Consider the following 25,991-nt stretch of genomic DNA (forward strand, 5'->3'; position numbering starts at 1 on the left):
CATCTTGTAGATTCAGAGAATCATTATTAACCACTCCTGTGCCAAGTCTGAGTTGCTACTAATGACAACCAATGTATATATTGTGACATGGATGATAGCTGTTACGGTATGGCTTGATAAGTTTCAAATGAGATAAAGTTCTCTCAGCAGAAGCAGCTGTCACTGAGATTGTGACAGCCATTGTCAGTGCAGTCCACAGACTGTGGTGTTTTTTCCTCTAACTGATTTTCATGGAGGAATAAGAGTGTCTCCAGGCAGTAATTTGTGGTGGCAACTGTAGAGATTTATGATTTCTTGTGTCATCTCGGACCCATCAATGTCACTTTTTACTTTCCCACTCGGCTTCTAATTCACCTCACCGTGACGTTCCTGTTACGCGTCATTAGACACTGCTTGCACTGTCTGAAAATTAGGCAGCGCAGCAAAAGTTATTTGCCCTGACTGAATATCTCAAATATCCAGTGATATCAAAGCAGAGTCTGCATCTCATTAAAAATGGTTTGAGTTTGAGCTGCAAGGTCCTGGTTCTACAACCAGGCCCATGGAGAGTTTCATGTAATTTTCTTTGTTCTCGAAAAACCACAGACTCGTAATCCTCACAATTGAGTGTTTTTGCATTTTGAACGAGATTTGCAGCACCATCTACATTCATTGAGGCAAAGTGAAGCAGCTTGATGATATTTTACACCACATAAGTGAACATAAGACTCAAAGGAAGGATGTTTTTTTTTGCTGTTTATCAATAATTTTCTGTGCCTTACAACAGCACTACTTTATCATTTGATTAAGGTTGATTATTGGTACTGTTGTGATCGTATAGATATGGAAATAAGTAATGTTAACTGCCTCTGATAATAGCATTTAAATCAGAAATTATGAAAAGGGAGAGGCATCAGACTGGAAATTGTGCTTAATATTCCCAAAGTCACAATGATTATTCTTTAATGGTTAATTTAATTCCTGGCCTTTTTCTGCCTGTGTACATACAAATCAAGGTATTTATTTAGTGTTCAACAATGTTTTTCTCTCTCCATTCATTCACATCCACTCACATCTTCAGCCACTTGGTGTCCCTGTAACAGTAAATGTGGGAAAATGTCACCGACTAGCACACATCCATTTAAACTCACACTTTTAATATTTCCTCTGTAGCCACTATTTCCTGTCAGAATTGTGTCTTTCTATAAGGTTTGCTAAAACGAACACACTCAGCTCCCTTGTGGGGGTCAGATTTCTCTCTTTGCATTTATCCCAGCAATTGTAGCAATTTTAAACAAACACAATCATCCACAGAAGTCCCTGCTGTACCACAGTTGAAGCCCTTGGGGTCCTGACTGGAGCACTGCTGTACACATGACCCTGAACTACTTTGAAGACACCACCGCTTAGTCAGGGACCGTCTAAAATATTCCTCTCTTGTAGTAAAAAAGACTTAGAAATGATTAAAGCTGTAATCCCCATACCTAAACACCTCTAAAAGCACTTTCTGACTGAGAAGCAGATGCTGCTTTGATTAACATCAGTGCCTGGTGGTGGCTTTCACCCCAAGTTGACTGGCGGCAGTAGTGGCAACAGTGGAGGGCGGGTGGTTGCCACCAATGTGACCTCTCACATGTCTTCTCAATTTCTGCTGCTAAAGTTTGATTATGTCAACCTTCTGTTACTAGATGGGGATGGACTGTAGTACTTGTGTGTATCTGCTTTGCTGGATCAAGAACAGCTGCTGCTGTTGTCGCTGAGACTGAGAGGGCCATAGAGGCTTAAAGCTACAAATACCAGAAAATTAGTCATTAGTATGAGCATTTGGACCGGGTCCATGGCTGCTTTGCTTCAGGGATGAAAAACAAGGATTTCAAAATCATGTGAACAAGAGCTAGTTGTATAACACGTGTCATGGGCAGGCACAGCACAGGTGGAGGCTTCCCCAAATTATGGAAGCACTATTTAATATTGTGCTGAAATTATTGAACAATTACTTAAGTACCAATAATAATTTTAACATTTAAAGCTAGAGTAGGTAATCTTCTTAAAAAAATTTTTTTTGTTATATTTGTTGAAATTCTCATTACATCCCAACAATAAATCAAATGCTGTCTACTTACCTACCTGCGTTCACTCTTCCCGTGCTCTCATTGCGCGTCACCGCAACTCGCGAGTGTTCCACAAGCTGCTAGCTTGACAGCTGTGAGTACTAACAATAGTCATGTTTGTTTGTTTATGATCATAATTATAATTTTGGGGGAGTGGCTTTGGAGGGAGGCCTGAAGGGACAAACTGTCAGTGCTGCCGACTTGGCGACTTTCTCGCTAGATTTAGTGACTTTTGGAAGTAGTGCTGCTAGCTACTTTCATTGGAAAAGAGTTGGCAACACTGGGCTTGATTTTTCGGTTGGATAAAATCTAGCGTACTCTTGCTAGTTTCACCAACCTAAATAACATTTGCATACATTACAAAAATTTGTTGAATGTGATTATGAAATAACTATTTGGTTATTTCATTATAACTAACAATTTACAGACTATATAAATCAATTAATGAAAAAAGTAATCAGTCGGTTCATAAATAAATAAGTCAGTAGCTACACAATTTTAATATATATGAGCTGGTTCATTTTAAAATACTCTTCAAACTAAGGCTTATTATCCGCATAGTTTTGTTTTAAGGTTTGCTGTAGTTCTTTTTTTTCTGTATAGTTTGTATCTGTGTACTGGCAAGTTGTGCTGACTCTGTAGATAGGATTGTTTTGCAGCTGTTTGTATCTGTCTTGACTGTGTGTGTGTGTGTGTGTTAAATTGATGGAGAGCTTGTTATTGTTGGTCTGGAAAGCATCCCTCGGGACAGAGAGGAGACAGCAACCACACAGCTGAGACCACTCCCACTAGTCCTGCATGTGTGTGTGTGTCTGTGTGTGTGTGTGTGTGTGTGTTTTGGTTGCCTCGACAAATAAAGGTAGGCATAATGGGCACCTTTTGCCAGCTGAACTTATTTTCTCTCTCTCTCTCTATAGGCCATAGACACACATTTCATAGTTTTGCATATACTCCGTATTCTTTGGCCTTTCTATTTATCGCCCTGTCCCCTCCCCCCCAAAAAAAGATGATTCCCGACAACAAACAAAGGCCCAAACAAACAAACCCAGAGCCAACACATGATTCATGTCCTACCAGTGTGACTCACTTTATTTTAGTGCTTTTACAAGACCTGCAGCTGGACTACTGTTTTTACGAGTCTTCATTAAGTCTTGTTTACTGTCTGATACAATCAGCAAACACGCCTCAAGGCACCACTGTGTTTTCACATTTTAATAGATTAAGTGGTTTCTATATCTACGCCATCTGCAGCTGGTGAAAAGTCCTAAAATATTTAAACGTGCAATATAACCTTAATGCCTTTAAAACATTGTGAATTAAAAGTTGTGAAAGGATTTTTTTTTTCTCTCACAGATTTGTTGTCTTATTGGTCTTTTCTACTTTATAACTGGTTACGTTTTTAATTAAACTCATTGAAACTTGAAGACATGCTGATATTATTTCACAAGTGATGCTAGTGCCACTAAGGTGGCAACCTCTGGAACTGAAAAGTGAAACCAATGCGGAAGTGTCTTAAACCTGCAGTCTTCCTAGGCAGGGGGAAACTCCACTGGTTGCAAAAAGAAGTCTGATTGTATAGAAGTCTATGAGGAAATGAGCCTACTTCTCACTTGATTTTATTACCTCAGTAAACATCGTAAACATGAGTTTATGGTCTCAATTTCTAGTTTCAAGTCTTCTTCAATACAGCATGATGTTCATTTAGTAAATTATGGTCCCATTTACAGTAAAATAGACCATAAAGCAGGGTATGCTTTAGGGTGTGGCTCAGAGAATGAAATTAGTACCTGCTACCTGCCAAATACAGGGTAATGTTGGCTGTGGCAGATAAAACATTCTGGTCACGTGCCACCATGGCAGATAAGTTTTCTATATGTTTTCTATTTCTACATGGAGTTTATTTTTCTAACTCATGTAAATCTTCATGTGCAACTAATATATTGATTGTTCAGTCAGAATAAGAACAATACTGAAGATGAGTGACTTTAAACTTTATCTGTGTCTAGTGAATCATTTGATGAATGCTGTTGTCCTGGGTCCAGAAACTTTGTGTGTGTGTTATTTTGAGAGTGAGGTATTTAGAGTTTACCTAGGTCAAGTTGTGGTGTGGTTGATAATCTCCCCTTTCTCTTTATCCTAGGCCCCCCGGTGTGTGTGTGTGTGTGTGTGTGTGTGTGTGTGTGTGTGTGTTGAAGGTGTGTGGGTGGTTATCGAGTTAACAAATGCAGGAAATACAGTGTGAGTGTGTATGCTTGACTGCAGCAGGGAAGTGGATTCTAAGTGAAATATCTGGTTCAATGTGGCGTAAAGGAGCAGGCTTCTAGCTCCCCACCGCCGCCGTGCCATTCCCCCCCACCCGATTATGTGTGTCTTTGTGTGTGACAGCTCTCCTGGCAGTGCCATGCAAAGACCGCCACCATCGTGTTGAGCAGCAGCCGAGCTTAACATCACAAGGAGCAATGCACTGCTCTGTGTGAGTGTGTCAATTAAACATATGTTTAAATGACCTTCTTACAGTAACTCGTGTCAATATCTGCCTGATTTTGAGTATTTTGAACATAGGTGGTTGTTTATTATTCATTTATTTATCTTCTGCCAAATTCTGGCAGCAATGTGAAACACTCCGGAAGAGTCTTTGTCAAGTAATAAGTTGAATGGTTTTCAGTATTCAAAATCTAGTTGTACAGGGGGCCCAGGATAGGCAATCGTAAATGCAAGACAGTGAGATGCAGCTGAAAGCTCAGGAAAAGCTAGTAAGTGGACCTTCGAAAAGTCGATCTTCAAAGAACTCTTTCCAAATCTGCAAATATGATACTTGTGTATCTATACCTTGAACTGATTAGACATTTAAAAGACTGTAAAGATCTTAAGAGATTGTTATGTGTGAAGGAGACAGAGTTGTGGTTTTGAAAGAGAGAGAGATTTTTTTTTTTTCTTCACAATTTAGAGACTAGTTTAAAATGACTGATAAACATGGGATCATTTGGGTGTGACTTTTAGAGGACATGATGACCCATCGCGTGCTTCAGACACAAAGGAACTGTGCCAGAAACCAATTATGTAGTTCTGCTTTTTTAGGATTCCCTATGCTGTGTTGAGTCCTTTATTATATTATTTTGGTATGTGTTGATTGGTTTTCTTTATAAAGTCATTCTTGTGTTCTGAAATTTTTTTTTAACTAAAACTGAACTCTCTCTTTCTATAGATGACCCAACAGACGCAGACCTGTGGGTGCTCAACAGCTGCACTGTGAAAAACCCTGCAGAGGACCACTTCAGAAACTCAATCAAGTACGGACAAACACACAATGTCCACACAAACACTTTGTCTCCTACTGTATGTTCTGTTTTATGTAGCCAGTAGAAAAGAGTTTTAGTTTTTAAATGAAAATAAACATTTTTAGCATATATCATGGTGGAATAAATCCATCAGGATTAGTTTGATTGGCAGCTGGAATAATTAGAAGTATAGGAGGTTAAAAAAACATCCAAGATGATCTGAAAATAGTTTATTTCTGGCCCGTCCACTGTAAGACCACACGTTATATCAAGATGCATAACCAAGTTTGAGTTGAAACGGTTCAGTCAGAATTAAAAATTCTTGCCCTGAGACAGCAAATAGCCTGCCAGAATAATTACATATTTCATCCCCGTCAATGAATAAGGAATAGGAGACAAATAAAACTAAAGTCATTTAATTCCTGGAATATCTATCTGTTATTTCAAAATTCAGTTTGTCTTCACACCAGAGCCAAAGTGTAGCCAAAAAAAGTAATTATGGTAATGTTGCTGTTTTCATTCAGGTTTTGCTATACAGCACACCCTTTCCTCATGCATGAGTGTGTGTGTGTGTGTGTGTGTGTGTGTGTGTGTGTGTATGTGTGTTACATGCTTTCAGCTTGTTGCCCCATGTCAGTTTCCACCTACTCACTGTTCCACTGGCCTCTCGCTGCACTGTTGAAACACACACACATGGAGAGAGCGAAAGAGAAAGAGATATTTGCATAAACACAGAGAAATTAAGCTGGCTGTTTTGCATTTTGATTAATTTCCATCCATCAGGGGCACATACACACCTGGCGGGTGTGTTGTGCTTTTGTGGTAGTGTGAGAGAGAACTGAGTCACTGGGTGACGGGTTTGTAGAAATCAGGATTTTGCTGTTGAAAACAGTTTTAAGATTCACTTCAGCTCGGATCTCTGGATCTTTATGGGCTGTGGGCAGAAATCAGATTCCCTCAAATAAGAGTAATATTATAAAGTGATCATATTGACTGTTATTATTAGCTACATTTTTAAACACTCCACCCCTGTAAGAGGTGGAAAAGTGTACATTAATTTTCCTGTAATGAACATCAGTTAGTCATGTAAAATCCAGATAATCCACTTGAGCCTGTCTCTAGGGGCCATTAGAGGAACTGCATGTTAACACTGACTGCTGTTGCTTCAGTCCAACACAACATAAGTGACTTACGTGGTGAATCATGATCATCATTATAAGTAAGGTACTAAAATCAAATTAAATGTAGATCAATACTGATGAGGAGTAATTTTGGTAGGCTTTGAATTTCCTTATTTGTCTAAAATTCTTTTATACAATTCTACAATTTTCTGCAATTTTCTTAAGCATTGAATTATAAATTACATCACAAACAACCCCATGCACCACAAATTATTTGAGAATATGTGGTCCTCTACCTCACACCTTATTTGATCTTGGGTTTTGGATTGTTGGGTGCACAGAACAAACAATTTAAATAGTTACCTTGGGCTCTGGGAAATTTTTAGGGCTCTCGAATTTAACGCAATAACACGTTAACTCAAATTTGTTTTAACGCCACTAATTTCTTTAACGCAATAGATCTTTCGGAGGTTGTAGAAGGCTCAGTTTTAAAGCTAGAGGGAAGATACTGGCAACATACAAAACTACAAAACCCTAAGGAATCCATTGGTACCAACCGTGTCATATGCTTGTCCTGAAGGAGGCTAAATTGTGCTCCAAACTCGCGCTAAATTTTGGCAAGGAAAAACTGTCATGGCCATTTTGAAAGGGGTCCCTTAATCTGACTCAAGGTATGTGGGTACCCACGAGTCTCCCCTTTACAGACATGCCCACTTTGCATAAAGCAGCATATTTGCTCACTCCCATGTTGATAAGAGTATTAAATACTTGACAAATCTCTCTTTAAGGTACATTATAAACCGATAAGAAAAATGTGCAATTAATCGTGATTAAATATTTTAATCGATTAACAGCCATTTTTTGACATTTTATTGACATAAAGATTCCTACACTATTTAAGCACAGTGAATGAAGGGAGACTACACACTGTTCTGGCAGTTTCAAAAAGCAGAGGAAAGAGCATTCAGTTCCCTTGTTACAGCTTGTAAGAGTTTTGTGTACATTTGAACACAATAAAAGCCCTCCTGCCTCAAAAACCTCAGCTGCCACAGCGCTGTTGTCTGACGATTTTGAATAGACAAATTTTAGGCTTTTTAGTCGGTTGGCTCTTAGAGATGGTTTTGCATTTTAAGCTAGATGCAAAAAGCAGCAATTTATCATCTGTCCCATTTTACATTTTTGGATGTCTGAATCATCAGAATAGAGTAACTTATCATAAAGAAATATTGCAGTTTCAAGGGTGAACAATTTCACTTGGCCAACCTCATCAGTGCAATCTTCCTGTCTTTCTGCTTCAGACGTCTCCTCATGCTCACTTTTTCTTTCACTCTTTCTGTCATGCCAGTTTTTATGCAAAGAATTTTTCAATTGAAATGCACAAAATAATAACACACTTCAGGATTTTGTAAATGTCTTCTTTGTTGATGCCAGAGTTTTTCTGTGACTGGAAATCACCCAGCTGTAATGCTAATGCAATTAATGCTCTATTCATTGGGAGGGACACACACACACACACACACACACTCATATGTACACTCATACCCACGCGCACACACACTCAGGAGGAATGTGAGAAAGTTTTTTGCCTTTCATCACTTGCTGCTTGCATGATGGAGACTCAAAATGAAGGGGTACGGGATCAAAGCGAATCCAAATGCCCACTTAAGTTTTTTTTTTTTTTTTAGTCCCTCATTTTTCTTTGGCTTCTCTACATATGATTGACAGAGAGAAGGAGGCAGGCACACGGTCTGCCTCGCGCTCAGTCACACGCTGGCCTTTATGCCTGCACCTCCTGGTACCAGAAACGCACGCACACACACTTATAATTCACACACACATTTGCACAGGCTGGGGCCTCATATCTAGTGGTCCTAAAAGTGGCTTTACATTTATTCAGTAATTCTTTTTTAATTAAATTTCTTAAAATCTTAAATCTTATCTTTAGATACATCCAGGCGGCAATATCCAGTTCTGAAAAGTGAAGCCAATGCTGAAGTACCTTAAACTTGCATTCTTTCTAATAGCCAGCTGGGGGCGACTCCTCTATTTGCAAAAGTCTGTGAGAAAATGAGCCTGCTTCTCACTTGATTTATTACCTCAGTAAACATTGTAAACATGAGTTTATGGTCTCGACCACTAGTTTAAAGTCTTCTTCAATGCAGCATGATGTTCATTTAGTAAATTATGGTCCCATTTAGAGTCAAATAGACAATAAAGCAGGGTATTCTTTAGGGCGTGGCTCAGAGAAGTGTCAGTGGTCAGTGTCAAAAAACAAATTTGCAAAGACCAAAATACCGAACTCGAGGCTTCAAAACAGGAGTCAATAAGCCAATGGTTGACGTCACGGTGACTACGTCCACTTTTTATATACAGTCTATGGATGTGTCTTAGACCCTTTGTTTGAGGAGGGTAAAAGATCATGTTTACCAGCAGAAGTTGATGAGCAAGTTAACATGCAATGGCAGATGTGGTATAGTCACACAAAAGAGATAAACACTACTTGAATGCAGTGCATTGCTTCTCTACTTGTTATAAGTCATAAGGTGCGGACTTTTCCCAGGTAAACATAGCTATATTTAAGATCAGTTAAATTCCCACTTAACCATAGCCTTGTTAGGATCCTGTATAATAGCATATTCTTTGTTGTAAGCCACTCAAAGGTGATGATGTTTCTCATACATGGTATCAGTATAATATCACTGATGAGACTGTTTTATGTTATGGCCCTTATCTTCCATGGCTTTTTAGCTCTCCACATAAAAAAGGGCAGGGGTTTGTCTGTTGGATGTGGCTTTCACGGGTAATAATTTATTAACCTTGAATGCTGTCTGCTAATTTGAACATGTGTATGTCTCACCTCTCTGACTCCTCTATTTGGAGACGTAGACTGAGGCCATCGCACTGCCTGTTAAGTAACGAGCTGTGCTGCGCTGTGGTGCTCAGCTTGCTGTTCTGTCATTAGCCATACTGTTACGCTTTAGTTAAGTTAATGTTAAAGGAGAGTGGCTAAACCACCCGGAAGGAAGGAAAGGAAATATCGGTCTGAAATGACAATTTGTGTTAACTATAACTACACCTGTGCATGTTGGGTTTATAGATTAATTCTCTTTTTGAGATCTGTGTTTTGAGGCAGTGAATACACAACCCAATTTCAGAGGAAGGCGTATAAATAGCACGACATTACAAGGACATTCCATGTGTCATGAGGACTCATTTTAGGCTTTTTGCGTCATGTTTATGCCACGCAACAAAACTACGGTAACATCCGCAGTTACGTTTAGGCAACAAAACCACTTAGTTAGGTTTAGGAAAAACATCATGGTTGGTCTTTAAATAAGTACATAAACTAAGTAAAATATGTACGTAAACAACATAACATAACTACGGAAAACACATCACAAACGTCACTAAAAAATACGCCACTAACGTAACTTACCAGAAAAACAACTACCTCGAACACCGGTCTCCTGGTTCAAAGTCCTGTGTTTGTTGGACCCATCCACCTCCCCTCCCGCCCGCCATAAATCACTAGCTCTGAGCGTAGCATAGTTACGCAGATGCGTTTACATTGCAGTCAGTACAGACACGCCAAAAGCGAAAGCGGCGTTCTTATTGTACGCAGAATGCCTTACGACTTATCGTGTCATTCATTTTCCTTTTAGTGCTGGAATGCACCAATGTGTGCGTGGGAATTCAGGCAGCGTTTTGCTGTTTTCTTAACTTAGCTTACAGAATTAACCCGGCCCTGTGTATGTTAAATACACTTTGTGATCCATATTGTCATGCTGTCCCGTTTTACTGATGTGTGTGTGTGTGTACATTAGTGTGTAAAACAAATAATCCCCATGGCAGTGGCATGTGGGACATTATGTACAACCAACACACGCATGGTCACAGGAGTAACAATCAGTGTCCTAGTAAATGAGTTGAGGGGTTTAAAATGGAAGCACAGGGGCTTTCAGCAGTCTTCTATCATGGTTTGGAGAGATGCAGTGAAAAGGCGGTTTATTACTTCTGGAGAACTGGGGCTTAGTTGGCATCCATGCCAAGTGTGTGGGATAAGGAGTTGTGTTTTTGTGTGTGTGTATGGGGTTTGTCAGGTGGATGGATGCCCAGGCAGCTTGTGGGAGAGTGTTATATATGTGTGTGTGTGTGTGTGTGTGTGTGGTGTGTAGGCTTATCATGTGAGAGAATGCTTGCAGATATGCATATGGAGTGTATGTTCTGCGTGTGTGTTGAAAAAACATATATACAAAAATATTGATTAGTCCTGAAGCTGAAAACTAAAGTTACTTCTGAAACTGCATTGTGTATGTGTGTGTGTGTGTGTGTGTGTGTGTGTGTGTGTGTGTGTGTGGTGTTTTTTCTTTATGTGAGCACACGAGTTTTGCATTGGTTTAGGTTAAATCTATAGTGAGCTCAGACATTTTTGTCTTGCTCTAGGACACTTAGACCAGATTCAGGATTGGTTTTGTTGTCCATACATGATTATTAAGATGATATTAAAGTCCAGTACATTCATTTGTCTACTTAATAATTCCTTTCTGTGGCGTCGTACCGGTTCACCAAACTGTTGCCCACAGCGTTATGAAATGAGGCTGGCTTGTATGATTTTTGTTTAGCATGAAGGGGCAGTCGACATGTGTGGGAGATGGGATTCCTTCCAGCTTTCTTTTTTAGAGTGATGGCGTACTCTGCCCTGCTGTTCACTCCTTCAGCAGGAACACACTTAGTAGCATAAACTGCTAATAGAGCTGCTTCTGAATGCTAAAAAGTCAATTAGTATGGATATTTGGGTGTGCATGTGCGTGCGTTTGAAATGCCAAAATCTATAGCGTAATTCAATGTCAGAGACCTCTCAAATCAATGAACGCAGAATGCATTAAAGAAGCAGTTGCTCAACAGCATGTAATTAAACTGCTCTCTGTTTGTGGGTGTATTTATTTATGTGTGTGTGTGTGTTGGATTTCTCCACTTGGCTGTCTCTAGTAATTTGTATGATCAAGGGACTGTATGCTTAACGAATTGGAACCCAACTCGGAGTTGTGTATTTCTGTTTTCAAAATACGCCAATTCCCACATTATATTTACATTAATTTCAATATCATTTTGATATTCATGAACCAACCTTAAGAAAGAAAAAATCACTAATGTTAATTGAAAAGGGACACACAACACACGGAATGAACTCTTGGAAGAAGTCCAAAGTGTATGTGCTGTGCTTACACTGTGTATTTATAACAGATACGTAGGCTGGGCGATGAATATATATTATGGCCCTCGGCAACAGGACAGTCTATTGTTGGCTCATTGTTGTCTTTGCAGAAGTTGCTTTACAAATTTAGGGCCATTGATTGTAGACCACATGCTGCCGAAAGTGTTTTGGAAAACTGAGCTGCTTTACACAGAGGGTAAAGGCCTACATATCATGTCACAAGATAAAAAACAAGATATTGGGTCTTAGTTATGGTTGTGTGTTAGTAGGGGTGGGGGAAACATTGATATAGCATAGTATTGGAATATTTTGCGTGTCAATATTGTATCGATACACAGACGTAGAGTATCAAAATGTTATTATATAAACTATTAACCTCTTAACAACTGGCGGACCAGTCCGCTATTCTGTCTTTCAGAGGTTGTAGCCGGCTCAGTCTTGAAGCTAGAGTGAAGATACTGATTTCATATGAAACTATAAAAACCAAAGGAATTGATTGATACCACCATGTCATGCTAGCATGTGGGGAAGAACGCTAAATAATGTTCCAAAGTTACACAACATTTTAGTGAGGAAATGCTGGCATGGCCATTTTCAAAGGGGTCCCTTGACCTCTGACCTCAAGATATGTGAATGAAATCTCGGAGATGATCAGATTGAAAACTGTATCTTATTAAATAAAACAGATGTTGACAAACTGCAGAATTTGAAGATGAAAAAAAGGTAACAAATCGCAATATATATTATCTCAATATCTTTACATATGGCAAAAATGTTTTAAGTATCATGGGGCCTCTGGTGATTCACACCCCTTTGTGTTAGTATTTTAATAATATCCAAACAGCACAATTTTTGTTTTCATATCACTGAAAACAAAACTATATTACAGACGAGGTTTAAAATATTCTTTAAATTCAAAACTGTTTTAAAAACCTTTGATATGTTTTAATCGGAAAGACAAACATGTTGAAATGTGTTAATGAGCAGTTTTCTAATGTAATGGATAGTTACAGGTTGTGAATATGCATTATAGCCCATGGCTACATCGGTTGATTAGTAAGATGTCCACTGATGTTGGGCAAGTGATTTTACGTCATTGATTTCTGACCACATACTTACCAGAGGCAAAGGTCATGCTCGGCAAATAAAATCATTAAAGTGAAAATCCACCCTGAAACAAAATTTACATATGTTATTCCACAGCCCTAATTTTTCAACCTGTGTCTGAGAGCATTAACAACTCTTTCCAAAACCTAGAATTCAGAGAGCTGAGGCTGCAATCCGTCAGATGACAAATCTTTCAAATGACAAAACCTGAGCTGCGCCATTAATAATTGAACGGAGACCACGAACGCCGCTCACCCACACAAGCACATAAATATATATTAGTCTAGTTTGTTCTTCCAGGCATCGGTCTTACATTGCTTTGTGGTCAAGTGACGGGTTTTCTTTTTTACAGTGCTTATAATGCACGGGGCTGTTTATTTTGGCCTTACAGCATGTTGTTTTAAATGAACCGACACACCGAAAGTGACTGACATTAAGGCCAAAAATGTTTCCTTTTCATCAGGACGTGACAGCGAGGTATAAACAATCTGAAATCTGCAGTGACCTTTAGAGTTGTTTACTAAAGGCAGTTGTTTTATGTCTGTGTTCACCCAGTCCAGCAGACACACAGGCATGGATTTGTAGCTGGCTGGACACACACACACACATCGGGCACACACAAACACAGAGCTTTCTGCCTGGGGCTGGTTTTGGTACAACCCAGGGATTGGCATTTAATCTGTCAATTCTTCAGGGCATTAGCCTACATTTTGGGGTACACGCAGACACAAAAATAGAGAGAGAGAGGGGAGACAGACTGACTGACACATAGACTGAGAGGGGAGGTACATGTGTTGGCGTCCGTGAGCCCAGGGCTGTATGAGAACCATACCAAGGCCGGGGGTGGCCCGTACATGACCTTGCTTTTAACATGTCTTCATCTGCATAGCTAGACTGAACTCTACGTTTCTGTGCTCCACTGCTAAATATGGTGTTTTGTCTAGTAAGTTGTGAAGGGATGGTCTGCTATGTTTTATATTTAAATGGGCCATTTTGTCTGCTTTCTCTGTGCTGTTCTGTTTTCCGTTTGTTAAATTTGATTCATTGTTGACATTTATTTCATAATAGAGCATACCAGCGCTTCTACAACATAAAGGTTTTCACAGTGACGAACTGCAGTCCTCTACATGTCACAGTTAAACAGGCTTACTGACTTTACTTCTGTGTAGATTAAACAGCACACACAGAGGTAAAACAGACTTCATGCAGCAGGTTATTAGCAGTTTGGTTTTGTTCTGTTTTTGTGTTTTCTACTGTATTCTACTCTGCCTTGTTATGTTGTGTTTAGGGCTGTCAAAGTTAATGCGATAATAACACGTAAATGCAATTTTTTTTTTTAACGCCACTAATTTCTTTAATGCATTAACACGATCGCTCTTTCGGAGGTTGTAGCGGGCTCAGTTTTAAAGCTAGAGTGAAGATACTGGCATCATATGAAACTAGAAAACCTAAAGAATCCATTGGTATCAACCGTGTCATACAAACTTGTCGCGAAGGAGGTAAAATAAATAACGCTCACTAGCTAAATAACGCTCCAAATTTACGCTAAATTTTGTCGAGGAAAAACTGTCATGGACATTTTCAAAGGGGTCTCTTGACCTCTGACCTCAAGATATGTGAATGAAAATTGGTTCTATGGGTACCCACGAGTCTCTCTTTTACAGACATGCCCACTTTATGTTAATCACATGCAGTTTGGGGCAAGTCATAGTCAAGTCAGCACACTGACACACTGACAGCTGTTGCCTGTTGGGCTTTGAATTTGACATGTTATGATTTAAGCAAATTTCTTTATGCTAAATGCAGTACCTGTGAGGGTTTCTGGACAATATTTGTCATTGTTTTGTGTTGCTCGTTGATTTCCAATAATAAATATATACATACGCTTGCATAAGCTTAAGCATATTTGCCCACTCCCATGTTGAGAAGAGTATTAAATACTTGACAAATCTCCCTTTAAGGTACATTTTGAACAGATAAAAAAATTTATGATTAATTTGTGATTAATCACGATTAACTATCATGCGATTAATTGCAATTATATATTCTAATCGATTGACAGCCCTAGTTTTGTTCTATTCCGTTCTTGTGTTTTCTACTGTATTCTACTCTGCCTTGTCATGTTTTGTTCTGGCATGTGATTCAATATGAAGTGAGCAGTCAAAACGAGCGTTCTCTTCCTTTGTTGTCACTGATACAACTCTGTCAGATCTGTGATTTATTCATTGTAAAGACCATGAGACCTTGAGGCTCAACTCTATGCCCCTTACAAATGTACAGAAGCTATTAGAGAAGTATGCTGCTGTGTACTGTATGCAACCATGTTGCTCCCTGTCTCAATCTACATCCAGCTTTGCTCTAATTCACATTAACATGAACCTGTTAACTGGACTTTTAGCAATCGTCAGATATCTGGCGTTCCAGACCTGACAGACTTATCCTTTTAAAACCATTTACATTCTGTCAGGCTAGACTTTTTGCACTTCTGTCTCTAAGACATTCAACCACAACAACAGTCAGACCCAATTTAGTGCGAGGAATGCTGAAAGTGAAGTAACAGTCTTACCTTTTTTAAGCTTGTTTATCAGAAAAGGTGAGAGGCAAAGCAGGCATCAGGAGGGATGAATGTAATGTGATGAAAGGCTAATAATGTGTAAATCCCTGTTCCTAACGGTCTTGACTTTTATCAGCTTCCATCGGCTTTAAAAGACCAGGTATTATGTCCGCATTTCCACAGCGGGTGAAAAGTATTTTATACGGCTCTAGTAATGGAGTGTCAAGTCAGAGGTTGTCATGCTTTCATCTGGTCACCATTGGGACGGAACATTAATGTAGACATTGCATTTAATGGCAGTAGTACAGGGGGATCTTTGCTCTGTCTGAACAAGCCATTAATTAAACAAGTTAAAGGTGCTATTGATAACATTAATAACATTCAGCCACTAGATGTTGCATTCTCTCTCCACTGTTCCATTGCATTCACTTCACAACAAGTCATTGCCAGGTGCTTACCGTCAAAGTCAGCCATTTGTCTGTTTTTTCCACACTATCTGACGACCCAGAGATACCACATGATACCAACATCGTTGTACTATTGGCTCACAAGCCTTGTTAGAAGTGGGAACCAAATGTCAGATATCCTCCGCAGAGATAAACAAAACATTTATTTTGGACCCGCCAAATTATTAATTCACAGTCATACTATTTTTTTTTTCAGGAAAAGCCATACTTTTATTCAGCACCTTTCTAAAGGCTCTATGGATGTATTTTTTTTTTTTTTTTCTAAATATTCGTCTACATAAAAATGTTATCAATAAGACCTTTAAATCCAGGCCCTCCACTGTTAGGAATTGTGGCTTGAAGAACATAGTGTCAGGACAAGAAATACCCCCAAGATAGCATGTACACATGTTTTTGTGTGACTGTCTTCAGCTGGAAACAACACGTACACAAAAAGTTGAAAACCATAGAGATCCTATTAGTTAAGCATAACTGCCCGACTCCACGCTATTTTTAAATATGCCTTGAAGAAATGCACACGCACTTAAATTATTGCCGTTAGATGCAGTCAGAGGGTGCCGGTGATGGAGCTTATTAGAGGACCAGCAGACGTCTGGACCTGTACAGGATCTGTTGCTGTGATTATTTCAGACAGGTTCTGTGTCCGAGCCAAGGTCTGAGCATCTCTAGGCTTCTTCGGTTCATATATTTAGTGATGTATTCCGTTCTACACCACATTGGTATGTGCATTTTGATGTTTACATACAGAGTATATACTGTGTGCGTGTGTGTGTGTGTGTGTGTTGCTGAATTCCCCTCACAAACAACCTGTCACATCTGCTCTATGAAGAGGGTTTGAATGCAGGTCTCGGCACAGTATGGGGCTCTGGTATCCAAGTCTGAGTGTGTCCATGTGTGTGTGTGTGCACCCGTTGGTATGTTGCTATATTGCAGGCCTGCTCACAGTATGGGGCTAAAGGCCTGAACCTGAGTCTTTCCAACCATCCAACCGGATCTTGTTAAACGTTACTTTCCTCTCGCTTCTGCCATGATTCTGTTTCGCTTTCTGTCTATGTATAGGCTTGTGTGTGTGTGTGTGTGTGTGTACCACTATATTTTTCCCTCCTCACAAATAAGATCAGCCACCTATAGATACATTTGAAAAATGAAACTATTAATGTCTTTGGGAAGGGGAGAGGGAAAACATCCACTTCGTCCCCAAGTTGTCTTATAGTGTAGGTATGCTACTTGCTTTTTACATTTAAAGATGAATGTGGCAGGCATTTAGGATTCTAAGAAAATGCATGTTTATGTCTATAATCAGGGTTTAGATGTAGCCTTTTGTTGGCTGAAATATAGCTCGTTTTACATGTAAAACTGATGAATGCACTGTGAGGCGTCTTAAGCTTTCTTCCCAAATTGAGGAAAGCTTAAGCCTGCAGGAAAACAAGCTCATATTCTTCAGTGTCCTTATTTTGTTGTGTTACTCTAGGGATGTGTGCACATGAGTGGTCCCTTAAATAAATGGCTGCATAATCACAGCCTGTCACATAGTTGCTGTCCTTTAGAAGATCTTCCTTAACAGCAATCACAAACAACTCCCGCCTTTCATCCGTTCAGACGGCTGGGCTCTTAAAGCACCCCACTGTGCTCCAGCCTTTTCGTTGATCCCCGATTGTGGATTTAAGCCAAAAGAGGCCAAGTTAATATAGGATTGAAGATAACGGCGGACCTTTTACCCTGGTGTGTTGCAAGTAACGGGGTTTCCATAGTTGAATCCCTAAATTCTGCATTCTGTAAAGGGATTGAGTTTAAGTTTGGTTGAGGAGCTTTAAAAAAATTCTCATCCATATCAAAAGACTCTGCGATCATGTTGGTTATTTCAACTTCTATAGGAATGTGACTGAGATAAGGGTAAAAAGTAGGAAATAATATATGGGCAGGAAAAGAAGGAAAGTCAGGTCATCACCTTATGAATTGTACTGTCTACTTTAGTCATTTGAAGAGAGAGAAAATGGCTTAAATCTCATGCCACAATCAAGTCAATCAGATTAGAATGAAAGCCAAATTGTAGGACCATATGTTTCCTACCATGGTGTCTCATACTGCAGTTTTAGATTAGGGCTTTAAACATTTTGTGAAAGGATGAGTCTGGAAATGGGACCAGCCATCTATAATTGACTTTGGATGAGAAACAGTGAAAGGGTGTGTGTGCAAGGTAGAAGGGGAACATATCCTTGATTTTCCTTGCTGAAAGGTTTGTAAAGGCCCAGACACACCAAACCGACATCAGAGAACTAGCGGCGACGAAGGCCGCCTGTTGCGTCGCACCACGTTGCCTATGTCTTGGCCAACAAGTTGCACTTCGAACACATCGCAAAGACTGCAGCCGACGGCCAACTACCACGTACGTTTTGCGCCTGCATGAGACGATAACTCTCCATACCGGCAGGTAACAGTAGTCTGTATTCGTCATTCAAAAAGGGGAAACCGGAAGACCGAGGACAGCGGATATGCAAGCAGTTGTTATGATACGTACATGAAATAAAGTGGCGTTTGCTTACCATTTTCACACCACTCTCACTCACCACTTAGCTTCATTCTGGATGGCCACGTCGTTGTGAAAATATCCGTGTATTGGAATGACCAGATGAGATGAAGATGAAAAATGAAAAGAGCCGTCTGTATGTGCCCTCTTGACTTTACTTGCTTGCTACTTTGCTCGCTTTCCTCACTTCCGTTTCTCTTATTGTGCACTGATTCACTTCAGATGAAGAGCCAATCAGAGTGTTTCTCTCATCGATGGGCTCCACCGCCGATTCAACAGAATCGCAAAAACTCGGGCGACAGATGCTCACTGATGGCCCCAAACTGATCCATGGCCGAACGTTGGCTTGGTGTGTCAGGGCCTTTAATAATGAAATATGCAGGGGTTAGGCAGAAGCAGTGTATTTTAGTTACCTGTTATTGATGATGGGCTTCAAATCGGAACTGGAGTTTTAATAGTACAAACACGAAACATGTAACTTCAAATTAATTGTGATTAGTTGTTTATTTGTTGTATATATTTTACAGTATATTGTCATTAATATCTACCTGCTCAGGCGCTACATTTAAAAAAAAAAAAAAAAACACTTGGCTAAACAGTGGTACAATGCACCATGAAATGAATAACAGAATTTATGTAATATTTATGAGCCGTATTATTGTGACTTTTATTAAAATGTATGCATTTGAGACTGACAGGAAAAAACAGAGAAAGAAGATATCATAGCACGGTGTGTACATCAGCCCACTATGATACGAGAGGATTACCAGTGTTTCATGTTAACTGTTTTTCTCTCCTTCTGGCGAATCACTCTCCATGTTGTATGAGCTTTAAAGGAATGAAGGGGTGCTAAATCCCTCAGTGGGGGGTTTGACGGACTTGTCACGCGATTCTCACACTTCTCAGGAAACACTGATGTCTTATTAAGAGATGAGGATGCCACAGACACTCGAATTGAACAACTGGAAAAGGATGGAAGAGGCTTTACATTTTGCTAAAGACAGTAAACCTAGGATACTTGAATAATGATTCCAGACTTTGTCATTTATGTGTTCTTTTTGCATAAAACTCATATTTCTGATACACAGCTATCCATCCTCCCGGTAAAGTGATGAAAGCGGAATCAGTAACACTTAAAATCCAGCTAAACAAGCTGTTTATTATAAGATGGGAAAGATTATATAGAGAGGCCTTTAACCACCGAATGATACAGAAAACCACCCAGTTATTGATACGACACTGTCATCACAGTCTGTCATCACAGAACCTTTAGGCTGTTAATTAGAACAGATGTCAATAGTACCATCACAGCCTTTTTACTCTGTCAATACGGCTGAGTCGCAAAGATTCGTGTTTCACCAGCAAGATGACTCAAGTCACAGCAATGCATTATACCCACGGGCAGCTAGATCACACCGCCAATTTCCTATTAGGCATCAGTGACTGACTTGGACTGTGTGTGTGTGTGGTACAATACTGTATGTGACAAGGGCGAGGACGGGGAATTGAAGACGGGAGGTAAAAGGAAAAGATAAAGAGTGAAGCAGCAGGGCAGGAGTGCGAGATTGAGAGGCAATGTCAGCTGTCATCTGTAATAAGAAAATGGTGAAATATGTTGAGATGGGAGGTCTCTGCAGGAAGCTGACAAGACGGTGTTGTTTTTATTTGGCCTATATATTATATCTTTCTTGGGAGATAGAGCTGAACATTAGTGAGTGATGGTGGTTGTGATGCTCATTATGTTGTTTGATAAATCTACAATGACCCCTTGGAAAGGTCATGTTGGAGAGGTCAGAGGTCACTTTAAAGGTTTTGGAGGTCATGCTCTCCTCAACTAGTGATGAATCACCTGGCTGTGTCTGTCGAGCTTTGCACATATATATATATACAGTATATATATGTACACGTGTGTGTGTGTAGTCCAGAGAGTCATTGATCAGGGAGACTTGTAGAGTGTATAGTCCATATGACATCATCTGTGTTTGAAGACATACAGAGTGTTATATTGGGCTTTGTTTGGTTAGGTTAGTGTATATAGGGATGATTTATTGTGTTTACTATATTTGCTGTTGATGCTTTAGAGGCAATTTTTCATTCCAATAATGCCACAATAATGCATTTTTACTATTGCACTTTTTACAGAGTACTTTACATACCATACTTGCTAGCGTTGCCTCATAAAGTAGTATTTCAGTTTCAATTCCTTGTTTTTTTTTGGTGGTATTTGAGTGCTTCAAAGCCACATTTTACAGATTGTAAGACTCTTATAACAAGAGTGAGATTCAGGTTCTCAGTGCTCAGATGTTATGAGCTGAAGAAAGTGGGCATTCCTGATCAATAACACGAAACGCTCCATTTGGTATGAAGTTATTTCCCTTGACAACCTTCCTGCATGTGTGCCTGTGTGCCTATGTGAGTGTGTGTTGTCGCCTTCAGGCATGTGGGAGGCCAGATCTTAGCCTCCCAGGACTCTTCTTGCCACTATTGTGACAGCAGAGAAATTAAGACAGACGCACACTGGGGCTTGATTAAATTCACAAATTCCTACCTCATTGCTTTAACACCTGCTTCACTCTTTCCTTTCCCTCACTGTTCGGTCTTTTGCCATTAACATTTTACCTTTCCTCATTACCTCATTTCTTAAGTACCTCCAACATGCCTTTGTGTATGTGGGTGTTGGGCGCAGGGAGAGAAATTAAACCAGCTGTCCGTATTTTTTTTTTTCTGGTAGTTAAGTTGTTTCTGCTGTTTGAGGTAACCAACCATTGTCTGAGAGTCCTGCTTCATTGGTAAACAGTGAGAGTAAGTGGAGCAGTACCAGTACTGTGGTCAGTGGACAAAGAAGTTAATTTCCTGCTATGGATTGGACTTCAGCAATCCCACCTTATTAATGGTATGGAAATGTAGAAAAAAAGATTAACAATGCTGATAGAGAGCACAAGTAGGATATGACTGGGAGATATAATCGTGATAAATCAGAGAGAGAAATACATAGAGATGGAGGGATGAAACAGTGAGTGAAGAGTCAGTCAGTTATTGTCAGACCCTGCACAATTAATCACAGCTTATTTTATATCACACGTTTTTGTTTCCACGTTTAATAATTGTTTTACAGTGTTAGATTTTAAGTCACCTAAAAGTCCCATTATGGTTTATTTCGCTCCTCTAGAAAGAAAGGCATGATCAGTCACAACATTAATAGAGAAAACAGTGCTTTTGTGTCTGCTACTACATTGAGGTTTACAGTTTCCACAACTTGCTTTGCCGTGGTGAGAAGAGTGGCAAACTCGAGACCATCTTGCAATAGGATCACACCATCCGCGATGCCAAATCGGGCCGGCGGCATAAAGTTTGGCTATACTGCCCATACTTTATTCCCCTGGGCCGATTTGACCACATCACAAGATGGTATCTAGTTTTCCATTCTTCCCTACTTCCTACCCTCCTACTTCCGGCTTCCCTGCATCCTTTGCCCTCATTTTGATCTCAACTACAATCCTGTAAAGTTTTGTGACTGCATCTTGCACGGTTGTGACGCTATCGTGGTGACAAAATCTGTCCACAAACAGACAGACATATAAATTAAGTACTCAAAACCACCTCTGGTAGTTCCCGCTACAGTAGGTGTCTCCATGACCACATTTTACTATGATGACGCACACACACACGCGCACGCACACACACACACACAAACACACACATCCACACGTTTTCGTAGCTGGTGTAAAATAGAAGAGTTGTTTCACGAGGTTGTTTGGACATCTGTTCTTAACTTGAATCAGCTAATGCGAAACTTGAAAGTTGTCCCAACTAGCAAAGTGACATTACTGCCCTTATGCTTCATCTTGATGCATGAATATAAACTGCGTTCAGATTGTGTGAAATGCCGTGCTTCAAGTGCCCTGGATGTGTTTTGAACAGACGTCACTGGTATCATCAACCAGAGTAGGTGCGACTCAACAAGCCAAGACTATCCAATTAATATTTCTCCATAGCAGAGTGTGCAGAGCGTCTATGTGCTACTTAAACACTTTACATAGAAGAACTATTTATGATTTATTATTATCATATATTTAAATAACTTCAGGATGTTCTTTAGAAGGTGTTTAAGTGCAGTAAAATAATTGCTCTGTGAAACTAAGACCAATCAGTTTTTTTTTTTTTTTAAATAAAAATATATTTTCTATAGTCATATAGGCTTAGCGTAACCTTCATCAGACCAGTACCTGATTCACACCAAATTACAAAGTAAATTTAAACATGCAAGAAAGCTTAATTTACCATAACAACATTGTTATACAATTCGGCTAAAATAGTAGCTTACAGTGTTTTTAGAAATTGAAAGAACCCGTTAATTTGTCAGGTGTTGAAGGAACAGAGAATCATTGATGGTTGCAGAAGCAGTGTATGATGTATATAGCCAAAGCTGATTTACAACACCAGTCCCTTAATAGGCATGATAGTTTAAGTAATCTTTTAAATGACATGTTAAAATCTTAAAATCAGTGCATATAATAATCAAAAACAAGAAGAACCACCCATGACAACACACATTCAAACAGAAAAATGAAACAAACAGAACTCAAAACATGTATAGCATTGACTCAAGTACGCAAATGACACGGCCAAATTTTAACCAGGACTTGACTGTAAAATCCTGAATCTACTTTGAGCTGGCAAGGTAGGGAACTTCAAAGGGTTGAGCCTTTAATTGAGAATGCAGTTTGTGCATAGGAAGTCTTACGGTGTCTAATTGCACAGCTACAGATTCACTAACCACAAGCTGCTAAGACATAAACGAAGAGACAGAAGTGCACTTTGTACACGGAATGCCTTTTTAAAATGAAGGCTTGTACTGTCGGTTCTGTTCTGGCCTCCCTGCCGCTTGGTTGATCAATAGACCTCCCTGAGAGACACAACCAAGGCTACTTAGAAGGAACATGGTGAGAAGTAGAAAAGAAAAGGAAACGCTGTACCTCTCTTGTTAAATCTGACACCATGTGTGTTGGTGTGCTCTTAGCATGCAACAATATTTAATACAAAACTGATGACCTTGATGCCTTGGCAACGCTGTTCTCAAATTTTGTGGCATAATGCGCACTAGATTTAATTCAGCAGCTAAAGAGATAATGTGAGATGAGATGAAGACAAATTACAGTGGAGGAGAGGAAGGAAGAAGTGAGAAAAAAAGAGAGATAAAAATATGGATGAAACGTAGGAGTAAACGAGAGTGTAGGGTTATTTTGCTCCCAATTAATGAGAGCAGAGGACCTACCAGAGTCATTTCTATTCCGCTTTAATTGAGTTTAGTTATTTCAAGCAAGTAACATATTCGTCATTTGGGAGCAGTTAAAGAGGTAGTGAAGGAGCTAGAGGGTAGAGAGAGGTGGATGTTGATGTGTTTTCAGGGGCTCTGGCTATCTCCTGCAGGTAATTTTTCTCCCAGCAGGTGATGGCAGGCTTTCACAAGGTCATACCATTACCTCTCTCTGTCTATCATTCTCCCCCTCACTTATCTTCTCTCCACGTTTGCACCCTCGCAGACTCTTGTGACTCTAGTTTTCCAAACTTTCACCTTATTTTTTTCCACCTTTTGCCATGCCATTTCTCTCCGTCTTTTGTCTTTGGTTTCACAGTTCATATCCCTGGGCCATTGAGATATTGTTGTATGCTGTTGTGTGTATGGCATTGTCAACCTGGAAACATGTCCTGGGAGTCCACGAGGCCCCCCCAACAAATGCAATGCAAACATACATAGACATTTAACTAGGGATGTAACGGTGCCAGAAATCTAGCAGTCGATACCAATAACAGTGAATTTACACGATTCTCGATACCAATTCGATACCACGGTAAAAAAACAATAAATCCCATGTAATTCAACACGCACTCCTTTTATTAAAACATTTGAACATTACAAAAAACAGAGCATGTAGCCTTTAAGTAATAAACAAAAATAAAAGTCTATTAACATTGCAAAACAGAACAGTGGCATGTAGCCTTCAAGTATTTAAAACAAACAATATTGTCTGGATGTCTGTCTTTGAGGTGCTTTTCTAAATTGTAAGTATTTCCTCCTTTGGAAAGAAAAGTACGACGGCACCGTTACTGCACCGCACACTGGTCTTTGCGAATCTATTAGTACTCCTTGTAAATCTGCATCGAACGCAAAGTACTTCCATACCCGATTCTTGCTATTTGTTTTCTCAACGAGTTGAGGCGGAGGTAGCGCTGCAGCAGCTGCCGTCTTTCACGTCTCGTGTTGTTGTTTTTTTCCGTGCTGTAACGGCGTTCTTCTTCCTCCTTCATTTCACGGCAGATGAGAACACTTGTAAGCGTATACTGCCCCCATTAGATCCGGAAGAATCGCATCTCCAGTACCTCCGCTCCGGTACCAATTGACCATTACAGGCATCGTTCGGTACCTTTGGTACTGAAGAAAACGAGTACCGTCACATTTTTTAAATTTTGATACTGAGTTGGTACCGAAGTATCGGTTCTCGTGACATCCCTTCATTTAACAGCTACAGTCTTTTATAATTGTGTTACATTTCCTGTCGTTTAACAATAACAGCCTTAAAGCTGGTCTGTAAAAACAAAATGAGCACTGTCACTTGGCTGTCAGTTTGTAAAAAGCACAAGGGTGTCATGTTGCTACACAGGCCACATGTGTAATTTTAAGGCGATGTGATTTAAAGGCTTTATACATAATTCACTGTAATCTGATTCAGAACAGGACTGTGAATCTCATTAGCACCTCATTAGGCCTTGCATTGCAACAGAGGGAAAGAGAATGATGGAAATGAAGGGAGTAAAGCTCAGTTCAGGGCTGAACTAACTGAGATCTGAAGTCTCGTTATTTAAATGAGCTAATGTTGGAAGAACGAGGGGGATGTCTGTTTCTTGATGTGATTTTTGTGTTTTTCAGCTTTTTGATGCACATTTTGATTTGTCAAGGGAGAAGCTCTGACGAGTAGGGTTGAAACTTTTGATAGGCGTCTTTCATTAATATTAATAAACGCATATAATCATAGTAGAAAAGGCAACAGATGCTACCAAATGCATTGCTTGTAGTTACATCTCTGTTTGTGAGAGAACAGGTGAAGATTGTTATTGCACAGGGCAGCTCCAAACTGTGAATGTGTGAATCTGGATTAATATCTTAGAGCATTTCTGAAGAAGTGGAAGCATTTTGAATATGAAACAGTCAGTGGCTGAATTGATTGATTGTTAATCAATTAAGTTGTTTAATCAAGCAAAAATGCCATATGTTTTCTGTTTCCAGCTGAAATGAGGATTTGCTGCTTTTTATTTTTAAATCAATTTAATATCATAACAAGTCATTTAACCTTTGACTTTTTATAGACTTAAAAGTAAATAATTGACAGATTGTTGATAAAAAATAATTGTTAATTGCTTCCCTAAAATAATGATATATTTAAATTTAAAAGCATGTGAGCACTGATTAGCGTCACCTCGCCTTATATCTCAATTAGGGCTGTCAAAGTTAACGCAACTAATTTCTTTGCTGCATTAATGTTACTTGCGTTTTCTTAGGTTGTAACAGGCTCAATTTTAAAGCTAGAGTGACGAAGAAACTAGAGAACTTTAGGAATTGGTACCAACCATGTC

The 25,991-nt window shown here is 39.5% G+C and overlaps 1 protein-coding gene across 1 annotated transcript in view; it reads left to right on the forward strand.

Annotated features, from left to right (window-relative positions):
• The window catches only part of cdkal1 (CDK5 regulatory subunit associated protein 1-like 1), a 266,485-nt gene that overhangs the window by 40,715 nt on the left and 199,779 nt on the right, over positions 1 to 25,991 (forward strand). The window contains exon 4 of the mRNA XM_037784259.1: positions 5,296 to 5,380. Within this exon, the coding sequence (XP_037640187.1) occupies positions 5,296 to 5,380 (85 nt within the window). The remainder of the gene's footprint in view (positions 1 to 5,295; positions 5,381 to 25,991) is intronic.

Source organism: Sebastes umbrosus, chromosome 11 (genome assembly GCF_015220745.1).
Source record: "Sebastes umbrosus isolate fSebUmb1 chromosome 11, fSebUmb1.pri, whole genome shotgun sequence".
NCBI classification, from domain to species: domain Eukaryota; kingdom Metazoa; phylum Chordata; class Actinopteri; order Perciformes; family Sebastidae; genus Sebastes; species Sebastes umbrosus.